Source organism: Lycium barbarum, chromosome 10 (assembly GCF_019175385.1).
Source record: "Lycium barbarum isolate Lr01 chromosome 10, ASM1917538v2, whole genome shotgun sequence".
Lineage (NCBI taxonomy): Eukaryota > Viridiplantae > Streptophyta > Magnoliopsida > Solanales > Solanaceae > Lycium > Lycium barbarum.
In genome coordinates, this window is record NC_083346.1 from 103,682,184 (window position 1) to 103,705,163 (window position 22,980).

Sequence of the window (22,980 nt, forward strand, 5' to 3'; positions counted from 1 at the left end):
TGTTGGTCATACGGATATTTACCAGAACATGAAAATTAATAATGCAGTAGTGTCTGAACAATATGGATTCATAATTTGAACTTGAAACTTTCCAATTCAAAAATAATTAATTAGAACTCATCTGAAAGCTAAGATACCAAGTTAATCAGACTTGCAACAGCACGTTTGTTGGGTGTCTTTCCACAAAAACAATGATGGATAAAAGCAACACTTCTGCAAGAATGAAACAAAGCAAATACAACAATAACACATTGGGAAAGATGCAAACAGCCTCACAACCGAGAAAATCAACATTCCACATGAAGAGGAACTCAAAATGCAACAGATCTAGACTTATTTCAAAATCACAATGCTTGAACAAACAGGTTTTCTTTATTGGAACAATCTTATCAGATGACTGGACTGCGAAAACATGAAATGCGGTGACACCATTTCGAATACTCCAGCTATTTGTCCATGACCCCCAGCTTCCATCAAGCTCAATGTCCAAATTCTCTCCTGCAGAAAGAAGGAAAATTAGTAAATGAGAAACGGAAACAAGTAGAAGAAAACTAATAAATCATTCACAAGAATCCGTACAGTATAGCACCAAAAGAGTCAATTACGTTAGAAATAAACAAATGGTAATTTCTATCCCAAATCATGGTCGAACCATTTGTCTACGTAAGAGCATACTGCAATTCATGATGTAAGAGAAGAATTAGTTAGTTCTGGAATTCCATGGATTGCTATATATATCAGGAGAATCAAATAATTGCAGAAGATAGAGTCTTAAAGGGCATTCTACTATATGACACAGATACCGTCATGAATAATGTATGCCAGCAGGACAATTAGTGAAGGCTATAAATGGATTTTAATCATTTCAATAAAAATGAATTCAACTGACCTTTCAATTTTACTGTGCGGCCTTGGATTCATTTTCAGGAGGGAATATGGTGAGCTTGAATTTGATGCTTTTCGATTTCTTGCTTTCTATTTCTTTTGCTGATTTTACTGCGGATTTGCTTGTGTTGTCCAGTCTCATCTCTTGAAAGTTAGGTATATCAGCCAGCTCAAGTGGAACAGCCTTGAGCTTATCACAGGAGATAAGAATAAGGTGCCTAAGTATTGGGAAGTGACGATTCGATGCCACCCAAGATTCTAATTCTGACCTTTCAAGCCGCAGGACCTGAAGCGCACTAAAACCTCCTATCTCCGGCTCCCAAGACTCACCTAGGAATGCATTTTCTTTCAACTTTAGTACCTCCAGTGATTCCAACTGTGCCAATCTATTCGCATCACTCCAAGAAAACCTTGTGTTTGCCAAAGTTAACTTCTTCACTGTACGTACAAGTCTGAAGAATGCTGCAGGAAGGTGAACTGGTTTATTCATGTAAAGAACATCATTCAACAGTTTCAAATGCTCTAGGCACTTCAGCTCTTCAAGATTGCTAATTCCACCCTTGTGGGTATCAAGAAAAGCTGCCATTTGCCCTCGAATGCTCAATTTTTTAAGCTGACAAGCCTTTGCAAGCACATCTTTCTTGCAACTTTCTGGTGCAACCATAGAAAGAGTTTGTAGACAGGAAGTTGTTCTACCTGTCGTCGTAGCAGGGGCTGGTAATTTTGCAGGTATGTTGGTATGGAGATGCCTTAACTGTAACAAGCTCCATATGTCAGCTTTTACCTCAATGGTGGACTCTGAGGTACTTGTATTTAGTACAAGAGTCTGTAAATTCCAGAAATTCCCAAAGGTCGGAGGAAGGGCCTTGAAGTCACCTGAGATGGCAACATACCTCAAATGATATAATTGGTTAAATTCCTTGGAGAAAAGAAATGTGAGGGACTCAACGTCCAAGACCCTGAGAAGTGGAAAAGCTCCGTGGATGAGTTTGATGTCGTTAGGAGACAATTCAATTTGTTTTTGTTCTGAGGAAAAACAGTAGAAAGATCTAACATGTTCTGCAAAAGGTTTTTCTAAGAGAAACTTATCCAGAATAGAGGGTTGAATGCACAATCGACGACAAGCATCTGAGTCTTGTATAGAAGGAACAGCATTATCAGCTGTTGTACATATTTCTTGAAAAAGCCATTTGTTAGCAGCCTCCTTTCTGCAAAACTCGTGCAACATGTCATGAAGACGACATGTTTTTATTTGACCATCAGACCTCTTTTTCATCAATATCACTAAGTTTCTATTGACAAGATCGTTCAAATAAAACTCAGCTATCTCCTCAAGAGTGTACGCCTGTTGGGGCTTTATTAGCCCCTCCGCTATCCACAAGCGAATCAACTTCCAAGAAGGGATGTCGAAGCCTCGAGGGAAGACACTAGAATACAAGAAACACGTCTGCATTTCTTGGGGCAAACGATCGTAACTCATCCCCACAAATTTCAAGCAGCTCTTAGGATCATCCTTATTTATCAGATGCTCCACCACATTTCTATCAACTCTTTGCCAATCATTTCTGTTGGGGCGACCTCTTAATGCTCCGGCAATCACCACTACAGCAAGTGGTACTCCACTACATTTTCTGGCAATACTTTTTCCAGGTCCTACTAAATCAACAGGACAACTTTCCTTGCCGAAAACCCTCTTTACCAGCAACTCAAAACTTTCATCTTCAGTCAAAAATTTCAGGTCGTGAGGATCTTTATTGGCATATTTAGCCACATTTCCTTCACGAGTTGTCATCATGATACGGTGGCCTTTCTTGTTTTCTGGGAAAACTCTCTTTACAGCATCAATGACATCCTCTGCCCACACATCGTCTAAAACAATGAGGCATCTACCTCCTTTATTCATAAAACCACTTATCTTATTGGCTAATTTGTCCACATCCTCATCTTGATGTTCTTCGATGCGTTTCGTGAAGAATTTGAGAATATTAAGGAAAATGTCCTTTATATTATCAGTTTGCCCCACGAAAACCCAAATGACGCTGAAAAATTCATATGAAAGTCGAGAATCATTGTAGATTTTTCTTGCCAGTGTAGTTTTCCCGAGCCCGGGCATACCCACCACTGGGACAATGTCTAGACTTCCCGCTGGTCCTTCAACAAGTAGCTTGATCACCTTGTTCGCTTCCTCATCAAACCCGACCACTTCAGCATCTTCCAAAGAAGGACCCTTTAAAGATAATCAAATGGATAGCATCAGAAAACAGAGTAGCTACATGAGTGACAGAGAAAAAATAATCAAATATCTAAGTTCTTTTGTCATATATATCTCATTCGCAGTCTACCAACTTAATTACGTTCGTCTATATGCTGCAACACTTTTTTTCATTTGAGCTCTAAATTTTTTATTTATTTTACTAACTCTAACAAAATGTATGTGTTTTCAATTATATTACTACTAATAATACTGCTAGAGTAGATTACAGTATGTATCTCCATAATGTTGCTCTGTTATTGATGCACAACATATATTTCAAAAGGCAAAATACATAAAGAACCCCTAGACTTGGTATGTTTTTATTTAGATTATTTTTATGGTATTTTCGCTCCGGTCCATAATTAGATTTTCAAGCTTAGTCGAGTCCGGATCCATTCTAAACCAAAGAGCGGGGTTAAGCGAGGGGCCTAGCGATACAGTGTTCACACTCAAGTTGCTCATATCAGCAGGAATATTCCATAGGATCTAGTAGGAGCTTGCCTTGAAATGCAGTGAGGGAGCCCGGAGCTACTGAATTATCCTTTTAAGCTATGTATGGTACTAATTACCTCTGGTACTTGTTTTATCTATAATTACCCCTAAACAATAGCTGGTCCTAATTAGTCCCTTGTACTTAGCTTTTATATAATAAAAGTGATTCCAGATGACGTTTGTCACGTGAGAGTGAAAAATAACAGCCACATCATATTAATCTAATGTGCAAAAGAAGAATCTAAAATACCATTTTCTTTTATGTTTGGCCATTCCAACGGCTATTTCTTATCTCCTTAAATATATTTTCTCTATTCCTCCATTAAAATACAACTATTAATTTTTTCTTCTTTAACCATGTTTCTTTTGAGGGGGTAAAAAAACCAAACATGCGTGGGGTGGGGGTAATTAGGACAAGTTATTATTTGAAGGGGTATATGTTATAAAAAAGTCAGATACATAGGGGTAATTAGGACCAAATATAGTTTAAAGGGACATGAATAAAACGCGTCAAATTTAGGGGATCTTTAGGTATTCAATCATTTCAAAATAACAAATTTAGCCCCCTTAAGAAGAACATATCTTTTGGAAATATCTTATGAAATTGTTGAGTGTAGTTTTCATATATTATACAAACTATTGACGAAGAGAATTTAAATCTTATTTAAGTAGTAAAGGTATTCAAAATAATATTGAAATGTATTATATACATAATTAGTAGCGGATGTACAGTATGACTTACGGGTTCATGAGAACGGAATAATTTTTTCATGTATTATAAATATATAGTAAAAAATTCACTAAATATATAAATATTTGACTGCAAACCCAACTATTATGTTATATTAATTTGAGCTTATTTATTGTAAGAATCCATAAACTTCAAATTGTAAATCTGCCTCTGTACATAGTAATATAGGAGGAATTGTTGTTATGCGGCATTTTATTTAAATAAGGAAATAATTTATATACATACGTCTTAATTAATTTTAAAGTACTAAATACTAGGACTTCACATATAGTTCAAATGAGAAGGATTTCATTTTTTTAAAAAAATGTTAATTTCAAAGTTCTGAATATTATAGAAAGATTCTTAAATAACAACTCAATCCGGGATAATTCATTTTTAATTTTACAGGGTATAATTTTTTAATCAACATTTCTCTAAGTCGTGTTTTTATAATTGTGTTAGTGCTCGCGTTTTATATCAAATACGCATCGTTCTAAACTAAAAGGAAAATGAGCACAAATTATTTTATAAGACATAAAATGTAAAAATAAGTTGTTAAAAATGAAAAAGAAAGACCAGCGTTAACATAAGTTGTTATGTCCCACATCGATGGGCATAATGTGCTTATGTGGGTTTTTTTTTTTTTCCCTCCCATTTTAGGAGGATTTATAGTGTTTCCACACTTCCCCTCCAGTGTGACTCGAACCCAGGACCTACCGGTCGTGGGTGGAGGTGCTTAACCACTGAGCCATCCCTCACTTGTCGCTTATATGGGTTTAAATAGCCTTAAACTCTCCCACCTATATAGCTAGCTTTTGGAGTGTGAGTTAGGTCCAAGATTGTTACAGAATTTAAGTCGCATGAATCAAATGTATGCAACAGTAAGACCTAAAAAGAAGGGGGTTAAAATATTAAACAAAAAAGTAAACTTGTCTCTTTCTATATAACTAGACGGCCTATGTCCGTGTTGCGCACGGGCCCAACACTTTAGATTATAGTGCATCTATGTGTATGTAGTTGTGTTTGGATAATGATAATATATATATATATATATATATATATATATATATATATATATATATATATATATATATATATATACTATGTTCAAAACACGATTAATATAGCATTGTAGTTTGTGCTCCGTATCTAAAACTTTACTATATTAGTGTTTGCTACGATTACAAAATCGGCAAATTTATTAATATTTTTTAAAAGAGAAGACTCGTTTAAAAGGAAACTATTTTTCTCTCTTTGAGATAAAACAATAGCAATATTTAAGCATCAGTTGATACTTTCAATTTTAATTCGATTAATTTAAAGGTGTAAAATACTTATTATTTTTTTTTATCAAATTTTGATTTGGATAATTCTAATTCAAATTATTAAATTAATTTTACATGTATAAAACGAAACAAAGTAGAAATTGATTTTCTATTTAAATGAAGAAATACTTTTTTTTTTTTAATTTTTGGTAAATATTCTCGATTTAGCTCATTTTACTTGTCATGTTGTATTTTGCATGTTTTTTTTAAGAAAAACATCGATTAGAATTATAATTTGACTGATTTACTTTATTCATTATTTGATCTCCATTTGATATATTTTGTTTACGACATTAATCTCTTTTTACATTTATTAGAGTAAGAATAAAAATAAAAAATTAATTAAATTCTATCTTATTTTAAAATATAAATATTTTAAGTATATTTATTTTAGTAAACATAACAAATAAATGACATGGCGGAATAACAAATACAACAGTTTAATATCTAGATTAGATCTCAGACTAATATAAAAAAAAAAAAAATTGTATGGTTTGACTACTTAACCTTTTGAAGAAAAGCAATTTTATTTGCTCCCACTAATGGATTAATACGTATGTGGCAATGAATTCATCATTATTGACTTAATGAGATACTTTGAAAATTACATGAATATTGTTTGCTTTTTTAATATGGGGTGCACTTTTTTTTTTTTTGACATTATTAGTTTACACTATATATATATACACACATACTATGTTCAAAACACGATTAATATAACATTATAGTTTGTGCTCCGTATCTAAAATTTTATTATATTAGTGTTTGCTACAAATACAAAGTCTGCACTTTTTTTTTTTTTACATTATTTTTTTTTAATATGGGGTTCACTTTTGTTTTTTTTATATTGCTTGATTTTATTAATATGAGGTCCACTTTTTTTCCCGTAAGTTTGGAGATGGTGGGTTCCACTTTTTTTCTTCTTTTTCTTTTTTTATTTTTTATATTACTTGGTGTTGTTTAGTATGAGGCCCACCCTTTATGGGGTGCACTTTCTTTTTTTAGACATTATTAGTTTGCACTATTTTTATACACACACATATATATATATATATATATATATATATATATATATATATATATATATATATACTATGTTCAAAACACATTTAATATAACATTGTAGTTTGTGCTCCGTATCTAAAACTTTATTATATTGAATTGTAATACTTTCTATAATAAAAATTTCATAATTATATTACTAAAAGATGCTCTCTCTATCCTAATTTATGTCATATAGATTAACTTGGCACGAAGTTTAAAAAAGAAAGGAAAGATCTTTGAAACTTGTAGTCTAAAATAAGTCATAGATATTTGTGTAGATTTAAATCATTTCATTAAAGGTAAAAGGGAAAGTTTCAAGTTAAATGATTTCTAAACATAAAAATATATCATTCTTTTTTAGACATACTAAAATGAAAAGTGTGGTACTATTTTTTGTGTTGCTTCCATCATCTAGTTTCTACTATATTAGAAGAGTGGGTTTGGTCGTCAACCACCCACTCTTCTAATATAGTTAAAATAAAATAATAAAAAAATAATATAATTAAAAATAATTAAAAAAATAAATTAAGGTGGAGTCCACGTGAAGAATTAGGAGACAATTAGAAAAAAAAAGAGGGGTCCACGTGACGTGAAGAAGTAGGAGACAATTGCCAAAAAACAAAAACAAAAACATTTAAATAATGATAATAAGTTCAGAAAATGGTAAAGGTACACTTAGAGAAAATTTAAAGAAGAGAAATTTAGGAAAAAAGAAATAACGATTTAAATTAAAACTTATACCTTTGGATAAGGATAAAAATGCACTAATTTTAGACACATATGTCTCACATAAATAATGAGGAATAACATCAAGAAGACGAAATATAAACTATCAAGAAACGTACACACATATTTTAGAAGAGTGGGTTTGGTCGTCAACCACCCACTCTTCTAATATAGTTAAAATAAAATAATAAAAAAATCAAATCCACTCTTCTAATATAATTTTTAAAAAATTATGATGGAGTCCACGTGAAGAATTAAGAGACAATTGGGAAAAAAAGGGGAGGCGGGAGGGGGGGGGGGTTTAGGGGGAGGAGGGTCCACGTGAAGAAGTAGGAGACAATTGCAAAAAAAAAAAAAAAGGATATTTAAATAATGATAGTAAGTTCAGAAAATGATAAAGGTACGCTTAGGGAAAATTTAAAAAAGAGAAATTCAGAAAATAAGAAATAACGATTTAAATTAAAATTTATACCTTTGGGTAAGGATAAAAATGCACTAATTTTAGACACATACGTCTCACACAAATAATAAGGAATAACATCAATAAGACAAAATATAAACGATCAAGAAACGTACACACATATTTTATTAAAATGATGAAGTTAGTCTATACTTAAAAATTTAAAACTACAACAGATGCTAACACATGAAAGCGTTTTTCAGTATTGTAGAGTAGAAAGAGATGATGACATGAAGTTTGAAAATGAAAGGAAAGATCTTTGAAACTTGTGGTCTAAAACAAGTCATAGATATTTGTATGGATTTAAATCATTTCATTAAAGGTAAAAGGGGAAGTTTCAAGTTAAATGATTTCTAAACATAAAAATACATAATTCTTTTTTAGACAGATTAAAAAAAATATGTTACTATTTTTTGTGTGGGCCCGTGCTTGCACAAACTTTCATCATCTATTGATAATATAAGAGGCTAGAGCACACAGCTCTTCGTTGACGTGTGTTTCATCATGACTTATTTTTGTCATTTCTACTGAATTTACTTTTCTCATTGGTCCATATTACATGCTATTATTAGGGGTGGGCGTTCGGTTGTTCGGTTCGGTATTTCGATTTCGATTTTTTTAAAGTGAAAATCGAACACCGCACCGAATTAATTCGGTTCGGTACGGTGTTTTGAAGTTCGATTCGGTTCGGTTTCGGTTTTCTAATTCGATTTTTTGGCATTGGTTAAGCAATAGTCACCCGTTAATGATATTCAAACTTTTCCATATCAACAAAAGTTACACTAGACATTTAGAGGTATCGAAATCGAAAATAAACCACATGGAACTCAAAAGCAACGGCAACAATACAACCTTAGAAGTAGATATCAAGGGAATTCTACCTTATTTGAATTTGAACTCCACGTAGTAGCATCATACATTACCAACTCATATTTTGCAGAAATCACCACTAACCTAATACAATTAACACCTCTCTAGACTTCATTAGTTTAATTTTATTCTCTATTTCTCTGTTAAAATCATGAAACATGATAGCAATTGGAAAATACAACACTTAAATATTATAGTATACGAATAAATCAAAAAATCAGAAGAATAATTTGATGCTTACTCACCCGTTAAAGCAATATATCATAACACTATCCTAGCACAATGGAACTTGAGGTCTCTTGCCAATTCTAGTAGATGTTAAAACAGTATTCCACAGTAAACATAAAGCGTTGGTGCTTAACAACAACTTATTGCTAGTTTCAATTATAGGCTAATGTCTACAACCTTGGCTACCAAATGATTCATGATCAACACTGACCATAAGATTGAATATCTAATTTCCTTGAACTTACGCACTCACATCATTATATGCATCTAATATCATTATATATTGATATAAAAAAAATTATATTAAATATTCGGTTAAACCGAAAAATCGAAAAACCGAAAATCCGAAACCGAACATCGAATTTGCTATTTAAAAAACCGGAACCGAACCGAAACACCGAAAATCGAAAAACCGAATCCATTTGGTTCGGTTCGGTTCGATTTTTCAATTTTCGGTATTTATGCCCACCCCTAGCTATTATTGGTGTTTTGTTTTTCTTTTACTATAAAGACATTTTAGCCCTCTAAGGTCCCATCTTCATTGCCCTGCTGAGGGGCCCAGTTAATTAATTTTGACATGACATCTTACTACTACTGGAGTATACTATAAATAATGGGTTTGCTTTAGAATGTTGTGTCTTAAGCTATTTTTTCGGTACATTTGGAAAAGCAAACTTATGAGGCAGTGTTCAAGAGTGACTAATGCATAGTCAGGGACCTTAGGGGACGTTATTAAAGGATTGATTTTCATTATCGATGGGAACTGAGTGTTCTCCCTATTATATTTCTATTTTATGATAATAATAAAGTTTATTTTATATTAACAATCCAAAATTGATTAAAAAAAAATCGAGAAATTTCAACATTTCATCTGTGTTTAGGCACTGTTATAACTAGTATTATTATATGTTCCAAGTGCAATAGTCTAACTCTTGCTTGTTTGTGATAACTGATACATGTGGTTACCGGTGCAAATAGATGAGATTTGCGGGGACAATGATTTGCCTAGTCTTTTTGGAAAGAAAGAAAAAAGTTTTCGGGCTTGGAAAGAACGAAGAAAGAATCACAATGAGATAAACTAGCAAACAAAAAAGTAAGAATAAGACAATTTTAAAAAACAAATACTGTTTCATTTTCTTTTTAATTTGTGTCAAAATGAATGACCTCTAGCCTAATTTAGAAATAAAGTCACTTTATGAAATAATTTACAGCCACACAAATATTCAAGATTTATTTTGAATCACAAATTTTAAAAGTTTTCACTCTTTGTTAAATATTGTGATCAGTCAAATGGGTCTAAGTTAAGGTCACATGATGATCTTCTATTTGGCCTATTTTCTAATTCATACACTTCAAAAACATGTGCAGTCACTCTCCATCCAATTTGGCAGAGCAGTGATATGTGAATAGAAAATGTTATAGTCGCAGCAACAACGCAACGACACTTCATAGTTCAAGTATTAAATTAGAAATATGTGGATAGTTAGGGTTTTTTTTAGGTATTAACTCCATAAAATAAACGAAAAAGTTATCAAAGAAAAATTTGTTTCAATTCTCGAAACAGTAAAGTTTGTGTATTTGAGGCAAACCTGCTCGGGTCCGGCACCTTTTTTAGGGAGCTCGTGAACAGGTTTAGGCTGGAAAGCATCTTTATTGTTTTCGCGAAGTTGCTTCACCTTCTCATGGATGCCTTTGATCTCCTTTGCAAGCTCCCTGACTGTATTTATATGCCCCACATCGAAGATTCTTCCCACTCTATTCTTTTGTCTGTGCAGCTTCGATTGAACCAGGAATTTATCAATGACATCCTCAGTTTTATGTACCTGATCAAGGTAAATAATTTACTCAAGAATTCTATAATATACAATTCTCTACTACTCTCCCATTACCAAAAAAAAAACTAATAGCATGAGCAGGTCAGGACAGGTAGGTGACCAATTATAAAGCAAAAACAACAATAACATACTGATTGTAATTGAACAAGTGGGTTCCCATAGACCCTCAACTCAGAATTAAGCAATAACTAAGTAGGTTAAATAAGAAAAAAGAACATTAACTACCACAAAACCATATGTTAATGTTAGGATTGAAAAAGTCTTCTATTCATAACCGGAACAGAATTACAATAGGAGGAGCAACTCTCACACTCAACTATTACAAAAAATCAATCCTAAACTGAATACCTATATCTCACTCAAGTGTTTTCCTTACTGTTTTTCTCTCTTGCTCTTGGTGATGCTACAAATGATAGAAGGCTTCCCTATTTATAGGGATGAAATGAACCTATTGATGTCATTTGTGACTCAAGCAAGCACTTGACAATTTTCTTCCTTAATACAAGAAAGATGTTTTCTTCCTTAAAACAAGGAATATGTTTTCTTCCTCAAAACAAGGGAAATGTTTTCTTCCTTGTCTTCTTCCTTAAAATGAGGGAGATGTTTCCTTCCTCAAATTATGGGATGGACCCAACAAATCTCCCCCTCCAGTCCCATACACCTGAAGGAGGGTACACTGGCTTTTAGTTTGAGTGTATGCCGACAAGTTCTTTGCACAATTCGAACTTGTCTCTCGGTACCACCTTGGTCAGCACGTCTGCAGGATTGTCGTTTGTGTTGATCTTGGAGAGCTTCAGTTCATGTTGCTCGACTGTTTCTCTGAGCCAGTGATATCGAACGTCAATGTGTTTTGTGCGTGAGTGGTACCTCGAGTTTTTGCTGAGATCCATAGCACTTTGACTATCACAATGAACTATGTATTCTTCTTGTCGGAAACCCAGTTCTTGAAGGAAACGTTTCAGCCACATAAGCTCCTTCCCAGCTTCAACTGCAGCAATGTATTCGGCTTCTGTGGTTGATAGTGCTACACACTTTTGTAACTTGGATTGCCATGACACAGCTCCCCCTGAAAATGTGAATATATAACTCGAAGTTGATTTCCTGCTATCATAATCTCCTGCCATGTCAGCATCAGTGTAACCTTCCAAAATCGGCTTAGCTCCCCCATAGCACAAACATAGTCTGGATGTACCCTTCAGGTACCGTAGTATCCACTTGACAGCTTCCCAATGTTTTCTTCCTGGATTTGATAAGTATCTGCTTACAACACTGACATCATAAGCAATGTCTGTCCTTGTGCACACCATTGCATACATCAAACTTCCAACTGCTGAAGAGAAGGGCACTGCTTTCATCTTCTTCTTCGGAAGAAGGACAACTTTCCTTGCTCAACTTGAAGTGATTTGCTAGTGGAGTACCAACAGGCTTGGTATTTTTCATGTTGACCCTTTTGATCACGCGTTCAACGTATTCCTCTTGTGACAAGAACAACTTCTTTGCCTTTCGATCATGAATGATTTTCATGCCCAAGATATGTTGTGCAGGGCCTAAGTCTTTCATTTCAAAGAACTTAAACAAATCTTTCTTCAAGTTGTTGATCATAGTTGCATCCTGGCCTACTATCAGCATATCATCCACATAGAGCAGAAGGATGATAAATTTTCCATCGGGGAACTTCTTCAAGTACACACAATGATCTGCAGTTGTTCTTTTGTATTGATGTTTCAGCATGAATGAGTCGAACTTTTTGTACCATTGCCTTGGGGCTTGTTTGAGACCGTAGAGACTCTTCCTTAACTTGCAAACGAGATGCTCTTTCTTTGGGATTCGGAAACCATCGGGCTGCTCCATGTATATTTCTTTCTCCAAATCACCATGCAGAAAAGCTGTTTTCACGTCCATCTGCTCAAGTTCAAGATCCATACTTGTCACCAATCCGAGAACCACTCGGATAGACATCATCTTCACAACCGGCGAAAAAATCTCATCAAAGTCGATTCCTTCCTCTGTTGGAAACCTTTGACTACGAGCCTTGCCTTGTACTTCACGATATTTCCGCTAGCATCTTTCTTGAGCTTGAAGACCCATTTGTTCTTCAAGGCCTTCTTTCCCGGAGAAAGTTTCACCAACTCATATGTTTGATTCTTTTGTAAAGAATTCATTTCTTCCTCCATGGCCTGTCGCCAATTGGATTTTTCATGATGAAATTGAGCTTCTTGAAAGCTCTCTGGCTCCCCCTCGCTGGTAAGAAGGATCCATTCTGTTGGCGAGTATGACCTTTGAGGGATTAACCCTCGTGCAGAACGTCGAACTTGATTATTTCCAGCTGCGTCTTGGGGTGAAAGCTCCCCCTGCTCAAGAATTTCTTCGTTTTGATCATCATCAACATCTGCCGGATCAATGTTTTCTTGTTCATCATGGACATTATCATGAAGTTCCTCGTTGTTGAGAGGAATGTGTGGTGATTCAGGGACATCATCTGGAGCATGATAACTTCGTTGCTTGTTGACTGTTGGAGCACACTCATGAAACTGGTTTTCATGGAACACGACGTCTCTACTTCGAATCACTTTCTTCATTTCGGGATCCCACAGCCTGTATCCGAACTCTTGATCTCCATAGCCGATAAAGATACACGGAGTTGATCTGAGATCAAGCTTCTGCCTCAACTCCTTGGATACATGCACAAATGCCTTGCACCCGAACACTTTCAAGTGAGAATATGAAATATCTTTCCCAGACCATATCTTTTCTGGAACTTCAAAGTTCAATGGGACTGAAGGTGACCTGTTTATAAGATAACAAGCTGTCAGAACAGATTCGCCCCAGAATGGCTTTGGCAGTTTAGCCATACTAAGCATGCATCGGACTTTCTCAACAATAGTGCGGTTCATTCTTTCAGCTACACCGTTATGTTGTGGTGTTCGTGGAATCATTTTCTCATGTCTGATCCCATGTTCAGCACAATATGCCAAAAACTCCCGGGAAGTGTACTCGCCTCCATTGTCGGATCGGAGGCATTTCAGCTTCTTTCCAGTCTCCCTTTCTACCATAGCATGGAATGTCTTGAAACGATCAAATACTTGATCCTTCGATTTGAGATAATAAGCCCAAACCTTCTGTGATGCGTCGTCGATGAATGTCACGAAGTATTTGCTACCACCAAGAGATTCTTCTTCAATGGGTCCACACACGTCAGAGTGGACAAGGCTCAGCAACTCGGAACGATTCTTTCTGGTGGAACTGAAAGAAACTCTATGTTGTTTCCCGAATAAACAGTGATCACAGGGATCCAAAGTTACGTCTTTATCTATTGAGATGGCTTCTTTCTTTGCAAGACTCGTCAATCCCTTCAGACTCATGTGGCCCAATCGTCTATGCCACAAGTTTGGCGATGTCTCTTCTTCAACTGCATTGAGACTCGGTCGATACAACTTTACATTGGTTTTGTAAAGAGTACCACAAATATGTCCTCTAACAATAACCATAGAGCCTTTAGACAGCTTCTACGTACCGTCCTTAAACAGATTTCCATACCCCTGTCGATCCAGAGCTACTCCTGAGATCAGATTCAATCTCAGATCCGGAACATGACGAACCTCTTTCAACACAAGTGAGCTTCCATTGCTGGTTTTTATGTGCACATCACCAATGCCAACAATGCTCGAGAAACTGGTGTTGACCATCTTCACAATGCCGTGGTCTCCAGATTTATAAGTATAAGTACTGAACAAATCCCGGTGTGGAGTGACATGGAATGATGCAGCAGTATCAATCACCCACTCAATATCATTTGTGCCCACGTGTAGGCATGCTTCCTCTCCGCATGTAACAAGTGCAATGTCTGGTGACACGGTGACCAGGGTCTCACCATCTTCCTTGCTCGAACTCTGGTTAGTTTGAGGCTGCTCCCGTTTAAGCTTTCGACACTCCACCTTCTTGTGGCCATAGTTGCCACAATAGTTACAATAGCCCTCGAACCAAGTGTTGGTATCGACGGACTTTCCCCGCTCTCGTGATCTCCCTCGAACTTGAGATCTTCCTCTACTTTGACCTCGACCTCTACCTTTGCCTCGGCCTCTTCCTCTACCTCCGCTTCTACCTCCGTTGCGTCCACTATTTTCATAAACAAAGGCATATGATTGATCTACCCTGACTTCTTTTCTTCACGATTCCTCGTTTATTAAGGCGTCCGTGACCATCTGCATGGTCACCTTACCATTGGGGGCGGAATTACTGAGAGTGACGACAAGAGTCTCCCAGCTATCAGGTAGAGAACTTAGGAGCAAGATTGCTTGCTCCTCATCTTTGAGAACCCATTCGGCTACACTTAGCTGGTTCACGAGATCTTGGAACTGACTTGTGTGTTCTGTGACAGAGGTACCGCTACGTAGCTTGTGATTTACCAATCGCCTCATCAACAATGTTTTATTTCGAGCCGTTTTTGCTTGGTACATGCTTCCAAGCTTTTCCCAAAGTTTGTAAGCACTCGTTTCCTGCGCAACATGATGGAATACACTATGGTCAATCCACTGTCGAATTTGTGCGACCGTTTTCCTATTCATTCTTGCCCATTCTTCGTCTGTCTTCTTGTCGGGTTTGGCACCTTTATTTTCGAGCAGCTCGGCTAAATCCTTCAAATTTAACAAGTCCTCCATACGAGGTTTCCACATGTTATAATTTGAGGATGTTAGCGGAATCATGGTATCCGATGATGATTTCTCCATGATAAAGTGCACCTAATCTGCTTGTACTGGACTGTGGAAGCAGAATCAGGCAAAACGGGACTCACGGTTGAATCCGAAATGGTCGAAAACTTAGGGAACCGATCTGACCAATTTAAAAACCGGACAAAAACAGAGTGAACCGGGCTGCACTAATTCAAACCGAACCGGGCCGATTTAACCACTGGCTGGTTGAAAGAGTCAACAAAAGGATGATGTGGCAATTGGACTTTGACCAGATCTGGTTCTGGTCAAACAGGTTGGTCTGGACAAAACGGGTTGGTCGGATCGAGTTTCTCCGGTTGTCTTCTCCGGCGAGCTGGTGGCCGGAAGGTGGCGGAGCGGCAGCGATGGTGGATAGAGAAACTTTGACTGGACTTTTGGAGGCCTTCCAGTGGTCGAAAAATTCCGAAAAATATATATTCGGAATCCTCGGAACGAGATCTTTCTAATGGTATACTCAGAGCACAATTTTGGGACAAAAAATTTTTGATTGAAAATTTTACGAAACTTTAAAAGATTGGCTTGGAAGATTAACCAAGCTCTTGATAGCACTTGTTAGGATTGAAAAAGTCTTTTATTCATTACCGGAACAGAATTACAATAGGATGAGCAACTCTCACACTCAACTATTACAAAAAATCAATCCTAAACTGAATACCTATATCTCACTCAAGTGTTTTCCTTACTGTTTTTCTCTCTTGCTCTTGGTAATGCTACAAATGATAGAAGGCTTCCCTATTTATAGGGATTGAAATGAACCTATTGATGTCATTTGTAACTCAAGCAAGCACTTGACAATTTTCTTCCTTAATACTAAGGAAAATGTTTTCTTCCTTAAAACAAAGAATATGTTTTCTTCCTCAAAACAAGGGAAATGTTAGGGAAATGTTTTCTTTCTTATTTTCTTCCTTAAAATGAGGGAGATGTTTCTTTCTCAAATTATGAGATGGACCCAACAGTTAAGCGAAGAACAGGAGACAGTAAATAATAACAGAAATTGAAGGACAAGAAATTACGGGAAACAGTTATACAGCAAGTAATTTTTTATTTTTTTAAAAAAAGTTAATTTAAGTACGGCAGAAGTTAATTTTCTTAAAAAGAGTTATACAGCAAGTAATTTTTCAAGGGCCAAATGTCATCCACAACAACATTAAACTTATCAATGGCATTCTCATCTTTATGTACCGTTTTTTGAATATCCTTCACCAACTGATCCCATTGTTTGCTGTCACTGTCTCTGTGGAATTTCGCAGCATCGTCTAAGAAGGCTTTTAGGCGTTGAACTTCTTCCAGCAAATTTTTGAAATCGTCGTCTACGCCTTTAATCAGCTCAATATTTTCACTTAATAACTGCAACAAGTTCTCCACCAGAAAGTTCACCACTGCATCTGCCATCTCTCTTTTTTGGTTAACAAATGCGATAGGACTTTTTTTTAAAGATGATAGTTTTGTTTAAGCTTGATGAGATGTTCACTTTACAATGGCAGAATATAAAGAACGTAATATGCGGAAAGGACTTTGTTTTTTTAAATTGACCGAATTGTTTAATAAGTCTTTCTGATATTCTTATTATCTTTAAAGGAGATACTAATATTTTTTTCCAGCTAGTAGTGATGAGATGTTCATTTTACCGCGGCAGTATATAAAGATCACGCAACAAATAAAATCTCTTGTCCTCTTGTAATTTAAAAAAATATTAAAATTGCAAAGAAACTGTCTTTGTAATTATTTTGTAAAAATGACATAAAACTAAAAATATTTTGTAAGTAGGCTAAAAATTTATGAGCCTGTTTGGATGGGCTTATGCCTATAAGCTGCAAACAGCTTATAAGTTAAAAAAAAAATAAGTTGGATAGTCTAACTTATTTTTTTGGCTTATAAGTTGTTTTCAGCTTATAAGCTGCTTTAGATAAAGCTAAGTCAAATGGACCCAATTATTTTTTTAAGCTTATTTTAAGCACAAAATGACTTTAAACTGGTCAATCAAACACTCAAAAAAACTGAAAATAACTTATAAGCAACTTATAAGTCAATCCAAACAGGCTCTATTTATCTAAAGAACGTAATTGGCGGAATGGATTTCATTTCTTAAGTTGACCGAATTGTTTAATAAGTCTTCTGATATTCTTATTTTAATGCACCAAGCGACAATTTGACAATTGTTTATCCATTAAACATATTTGCAAGTGGATACTATTACCATGTGGGTACTGACTTTTCGATGTTAAGGTAATTTCTCTGCAATTTCGATATTTTTTCCTCGAGACTATGTTTTGTTTGTATTACCTAACCCATATGATAGATTTGTGATAACGGAACCAGAATTTGAAGTTTATCAATGCAGAACTTTAATATTTTAAAACTATTGAGTTCTAAATTAATAATTTATACATATTCAATAATTTTTTAATACAAATATAGAATTTAAACCAAAACTATTGAGTCTGACCGAACTTGTAACTGAAGAGCCAGCTCCGTGCTATTGAGAAGTTTGCAATTATGAAGTTTACTTACCAATGTGTTCAAGCTGAAAGCAGCACACTCTCTTAGGTCCACAATAATTGAGGTTTAGATTTGGACACATGGATTAAAAAATTCATTTACTCCTAAAAATTATGAGGTATATTGATTAAAATATTATTAAGTAAGAGTGGGTTTTGAAACTATAACATTCTAAATTTGTTCATTGAATTAAGAATATGCCAAGGCTAAATTTAAAAAAATTAAAATATTTTTTGATATATTAAAATCTCAATTATTTTGGATCAGCTTTAGAGACAGATGACCCATTTGGCCACGAGAATTATTCACTTTTTTTTAAAAAAAAAAGATGATAGTTTTGTTTAAGCTTGATGAGATGTTCACTTTACAATGGCAGAATATAAAGAACGTAATATGCGGAAAGGACTTTGTTTTTTTAAATTGACCGAATTGTTTAATAAGTCTTTCTGATATTCTTTATTATCTTTAACGGAGATACTAATATTCTTTTCCAGCTAGTAATGGATCTGACAAGCTGTTTTTCACATTACGAGTTCTACTAATAGTACTAGTAAATTGTTGTTGGCACTATTTTAATTTATAGCGAGGATAATGATATAGACTTGAGAACGTGAACATAATTGGAGAGGACTAGGTCAACTTTGTGATGATCATGGATCATACGGGTGTGTGTGATCGAACTATCCATTTCTAAATTACTAAGACCATTCTACATCTTAACTTTCAAGCACCAGCAATCTAACAATTCTAACTATCGTGGGCAGCTCATTAAATTATAGGCAAGTGCATAACCATTCAGTGGCCTTTTAAACTTTCAGTCGGAGCGTGGACAAAGATTTGGTTGAAATTTGAGGGAAAAAATTGAAGCTAAAATTTAAAAAATGATATTTGGAAGTAAAGTTGTATATTAGAATTGTCACGAGTCACGACCCATTCACTAGTCGCGATCCACACCTAATAAACTACTACCCTCCTTTTGAAGAATCATTCCTGATTAAAATATTCAAGAGAAAGCGCATAGAAGATCCAAATCATATGTAATAATCATGTTATTGTTATAAAACTATATAATTGGAAATAAACAAGAGAAGCAAACTAATAACTTTGTAGAAAGGAGAGAGAGATTGTATTCACTTCTTGTTTATATCCCTTACAAATTGAGAACTTAACCATCTATTTATAGAGATGGTAAATCTCTTGATGAAGTCATCAATGACAACACCAAGAGTTAAAATCAAACTTGTGTTGTTTCATTTCTTCATTTCATACATGCCACCAAATGTACATGTACCTTGCTTCATTTTCTTCATTTCATACATGCCACCAAATGTACATGTACCTATTCTTTTTAGGACATGTGGAAAATCTAGACTCTATGGACATTCATATATATATTTTATAACACTCCCCCTTGGATGTCCATTGATAGATAATATGCCTCGTTAAAACTTTACTAGAAAAAAACCCAGTGGGAAAAATTCTAGTGAAGGAAAAAGAGTACATATTTCTAATAATATACATTTTGGTTGCCTCATTAAAAACCTTACAAGAAAAACCCAGTGGGACAAAACCTTGTATGGAAAAAAGAGTACAACATGTATTAACTCCCCCTGATGAGAACTTCAGGCCAAATATTTGAGTTTTCGCATTCCAATCTTGTGCACCATCTTCTCGAAAGTTGCGGTTGGTAGAGACTTGGTGAACAAATCAGCCATATTATCACTTGAATGAATCTGTTGCACGTTGATATCACTATTCTTTTGGAGCTCGTGTGTGAAGAACAACTTTGGTGAAATGTGCTTTGTCCTATCTTATTTTATGAATCCTCCTTTCAATTGGGCAATGCATGCTGCATTATCTTCATATAAGATTATGGGTATTTTATCACATTTCAAACCACACATTTCTCGAATGAGATGTATCATTGACCTCAGCCACACAACTTCACGGCTCGCTTCATGAATAGCTATTATCTCAGTATAATTTGATGAGGTATCCACAATAGACTGCTTTGTAGATCGCCAAGATATGGCAACGCCCCCACAAATAAATACATAGCCTGTTTGAGATTTAGCTTTGTGTGGGTCAGATAAATACCCTGCATCGGCATAACCAACAAGATCGAGACTGCAATTGCTAGAATAAAATAAGCCCAAATCGATAGTTCTCTTTAGATACCTCAATATGTGTTTAATTCCGTTTCAGTGTCTCTTTGTAGGAGCACAACTATGTCTCGCTAACACATTAACTGAAAATGCTATGTCAGGCCTTGTGGTATTGGCAAGATACATTAGTGCACCAATTGCACTAAGATGTGGTACTTCTGGACCAAGAATTTCCTCATTCTTTTCTTGAGGTCGGAACGGATCTTTATTCGCATCAAGTGATTGAACAACCATCAGAGTACTTAATGGATGTGTTTCATCCATATAAAATCGTTTCAACACTTTCTCTGTATAGGCAGATTGATGGACAAAAATGTCATTTGTCAAATGTTCAATTTGCAAACCAAGGTATAATTTTGTCTTTCCAAGATCTTTCATCTCAAATTCCTTCTTTAAATAATCAATTGCCTTTTTGAACCCTGCAGAAGTTCCAATAAGGTTTATGTCGTCAACATATACAGCAAGTACAACAAACTCCGATCTTACTTTCTTTATAAAAACACATGGGCAAATTGCATCATTTGTATAGCCTTCCTTTAACAAATACTAACTAAGGCGGTTATACCACATGCGCCCGGATTGCTTCAAACCATTAATAGATGACGTGCCTCGTTAAAACCTTATTAGGAAAAAACACCGTGGGAAAAAGTCCTAATGAAGGAAAAAGAGTACACATATCTAGTAATACGCTTTGAGAGCTGCCTCATTAAAAACCTTGCCAGGAAAACCCAAATGGGACAAAACCTTGGTCAAGGGAAAAAGAGTACAATGCGTATTTGCTCCCCCTGATTAAAGCATCACATAATTCTTGACGATGATGTAACAAATCTTATATACCAACTTATCATATCTTGAGATTGGCAGAGCTTTTATCAGATCTGTCAAATGACCATTTGACGAACTGGTTGATGATCTGCACCTTCCTTTCTCAGATAGAGTTGCATCATCGCCGTATAATATTGTTGCAATCAGGACAAGTACATCATGACTTGCTTCATAATCTGTTGTTGTTTTTCTATGATTTGACTGTCATGACAATAATCCTTCATGGAAATAGATAACACATCTGGATTGAATTCTTATGTCGATCAGATGAATGCCCTGTATGTCCAAAACACTTGACAGTATTGGTTAGGACAAATATATTCATGTCAGGGCTTTCATTTGCAATATGCAGTTGATCTATTTCAATAACTCCATGTTGGAGTAAATTATATCATGCCTGTAGTTATAATAAGATATATAAATGCATCAACTGCACAAATATATGGTACTTCAGGACCATTTCAATTTTCTCATTTCAGCAGATATAATCAAGTGCTTTTGGAAACTCTTCAAGAGCTTCAATAATATTCAAGTCATCAACTTGCATAATAATATGAAAGGTTCTGATTATCATATAGAGACAAGGGTAAACATGATCTTATTGGTACCCTTCGTCAATAAATATTCATTAAGGCGATTTCAGTACATCAGCCTTGATTCATTTAATCCATTTAAGGACTTATAAACAAGTTTCCCAAGAATTTGTATATGCTTCAGGCATTTTGAATCCTTCAGAAATTTTCATATAAATTTTGTCAAGTAATTCATATAGGATGTGAAAGCATCTATTTCTATTTAAATGATATGACATCTTCTGGTGTCTGGACAGCAGGTCAAATAAGTTTTATGCTTACCAAGATGCGTCATTTCACTTGATAATAATTTCTAAGTCAGCATGCTTTAATAGACGTAGAATTTAGATCCTCACAATCTTTTACAATATTGCGCTATATTGTATCAAAATATTGTCGACAAGATATCATGTTGTATCGGTTCGCAATTCGACATAACTTACTGAGATCTCATCACTTCATCATTTTCAGGTACCTGAACCTCGCATAAGGTTTCATGAAGTGTTATGTCGTCGGCTCTTCAAGAGCACTTTGCCTCCTTATTATGATCATTTGCTCCTCCTTTTTTTCAAGGATTATTATATTTGGAACCGATTGATCTACCATGCTCCATGCATGTTGTAGACTCTGTCCTTCAGGGACATTAGGAGCATTTTGCAGATGAAATATGAAATAGTTGGGTCAACAAATGCTTTATCTGAGGATCATACTGATGATAATTCACAACATATTTCTTAGCTGCTTATTCTCTCCCCCTTATTTTAGTGACATATGTTCCCATTTTCTTTGGGAAAATCCATCTGTGTGCATCATGGTATATCCATTAATCATGTACCACACATCAAATGCTAAAAGATGGAAATATCTAGTTCCTGACCCTGAACCAAATATGAGGGGAGAATTTAACAAAATTTATTAATCTGAAGCATACAAGTGTTGTTGTATGCAATATATCATGTCTCAGACTAACATCTGAAACTCTGTTCTCATAAGCAATGGTTTAGCTGTATTATGGAGGCATCTAATGCCAAACCAACTTAGATATAAACCAGCATTATCAAGATGATTGTCTTGATTACATATTCTGAAAATTGTGCTTCCAACTCAATCATTTTGAGCAAGCAACTTCGTAAATGTCAAACTGCCAGTTGACAATAAACATACATGTGACCGTCTCATAGATGCATCTATTTAAGACATCACATTATAGGTGAAGGGGCCCACATTCACCTTTTATATTTTTCAAAATTTTGGGGATTCAGTCCCAACATTAGCTGGTGTAATCAACTTATCATGAGAACAAGCAACACAAACAAATTCTTAAAGAATCTTCTAGTTCT

At 35.1% G+C, this 22,980-nt stretch overlaps 1 protein-coding gene across 1 annotated transcript; it reads right to left on the reverse strand.

The window, feature by feature from the left end:
* Positions 1-71: 71 nt before the first annotated feature.
* On the reverse strand, positions 72-17,116 carry LOC132614294 (putative late blight resistance protein homolog R1A-3). Its single transcript, XM_060328707.1, has 4 exons — positions 16,762-17,116; positions 10,604-10,837; positions 890-3,112; positions 72-498 (listed from the first exon to the last, which is right to left on the reverse strand). Exons 1-3 carry the CDS (start codon positions 16,969-16,971, stop codon positions 899-901), a joined length of 2,658 nt encoding a protein of 885 aa, XP_060184690.1. The 5' UTR covers positions 16,972-17,116; the 3' UTR covers positions 72-498; positions 890-898.
* Positions 17,117-22,980: the final 5,864 nt, after the last annotated feature.